Source organism: Odontomachus brunneus, unplaced genomic scaffold (genome assembly GCF_010583005.1).
Source record: "Odontomachus brunneus isolate Ranch 3 - 2012 unplaced genomic scaffold, Obru_v1 Obru_scaffold_172, whole genome shotgun sequence".
Taxonomy (NCBI): domain Eukaryota; kingdom Metazoa; phylum Arthropoda; class Insecta; order Hymenoptera; family Formicidae; genus Odontomachus; species Odontomachus brunneus.
The window spans coordinates 217,097-218,548 of NW_022639622.1; the positions used below are offsets into that span (position 1 = coordinate 217,097).

The 1,452-nt window shown below is 47.5% G+C and overlaps 1 protein-coding gene across 1 annotated transcript in view; it reads right to left on the minus strand.

Annotated features, from left to right (window-relative positions):
- Window positions 1-1,325: 1,325 nt before the first annotated feature.
- The window catches only part of LOC116851357, a 9,988-nt gene continuing 9,861 nt past the window's right edge, over window positions 1,326-1,452 (minus strand). Inside the window, exon 3 of the mRNA XM_032830687.1 lies at window positions 1,326-1,442. Within this exon, the coding sequence (XP_032686578.1) occupies window positions 1,326-1,442 (117 nt within the window). The remainder of the gene's footprint in view (window positions 1,443-1,452) is intronic.

The window sequence follows — 1,452 nt, forward strand, 5'->3', positions numbered from 1 at the left end:
GAGGATGTCGACGTCGCGTATCCACTTCGGTCGACGGGATGTCTAGGATCTCTAGGAATTGCGAGTTCTGGTCGGTCGTGCGCCTGAGAGGCGCTTCCCGATCAATCTCTCCCGATATTAATTTTCTGTCGGCTTTTATACAAAATTATAACAAACAGTTTCGACTGTTTGTTGACATTGCGGTTATTCCGCGCGCGGTTGTTCGGCGTTTTGTTATTCTTTGTTTCCGGTTGTCGTGACGCTTTCCGGATCGTCACATCACTCCCCCCTCTTTGTAGTGCCTGTCCCGGGCACTCGCAACTTAAATCTAACTAATACTACTATAACGACCTATAACTCTACTTACTCTATTTATTACTATTTTACCCGTCACCAATGTTATTTTATTTAAATTTTAACTGAACTTATTCCTAATAACGATCTTATTCCCTATGGTTTGTATTATTTAATCTATCTAACTTTGTATGCGAGTTTAAGCTCGGCTGTTTCCGAAAATTTGAACCTCCACAATTCTCCGTCGACGTACCGTCGGTACTTGCGGGTTATGTGTGCCGCATAGTACGGCACGTCGACGGTACGCCCCCTGGAGATCTGGACGCGGATTGGTGCCGGTTGCGATTCGCGGGTTTTTAGTATGATCTTGGTTTTTACCGGTTCGTCTGTCCGAATTCTTATCGTCGGTCGTGCTCTGGGTAGGTTTGGTTGCCCCTCCGCCTTGGCTGCTGTCGGCGATGGTAGACCTGCTCGCGTTGTGGTGCTTCCAGGTGTTGACGTTAGATGTTGGTTTGTTCCCCATGTCAGAGGTCTAACCCTTGGTCTGTGCTTTCGGACTGGTTCTTGTTCCAGGTTCATAAGCGCTCGAAGTTTTTCCTCGGCTTTCCTGGCTGTCGGTGGTATCTTGGTGCAGGCTATGGCCGGTTTTCTCCGTGGTTTGTCTACTGGTGGTTTTTTCCCCGGTGGTAGTTTTATCCTTGCCGCTCGATCTAGTTCCTCTGTTTTTTGGTTTCCGCTTTCGGTTTTGCTCAACGAGTCCCACAGGGCCTGAGCCTCTGCCTCGTTCCACGTTGTTAGTAATTCTTCTATCGCTTTATCCACGTCCATGGTAGTTTGACGTGTGTGCCTCCGTATTGTGGTTCTGTTTCTTTTAACCTGTTTTCCTTTGTTCTTCGGTGCGATGCCCTGTTTCTGTGTTTGTTTTGACTGTGTTGTACTTGTCCTTAATGTGTCGGGCCATAGGCGACTCGGGTAATGTTCACGATTTTCGGGCAATCTTTCCTTTGCTGGTTGCCAGCCTTCGAGCCAATTTTTCAGTTCCTGGTTGAATTTCATTTTTCGACTGCTTCTTCCGGTGCTGCTGACTTGCTGGCTCTCGTTGTAGTGTCCTGATTATGCTTGGCTTGCTCTTTTAGTACTCTAATTCCCTCCTCGGATCTCTTGATTATCTGGTTGGAG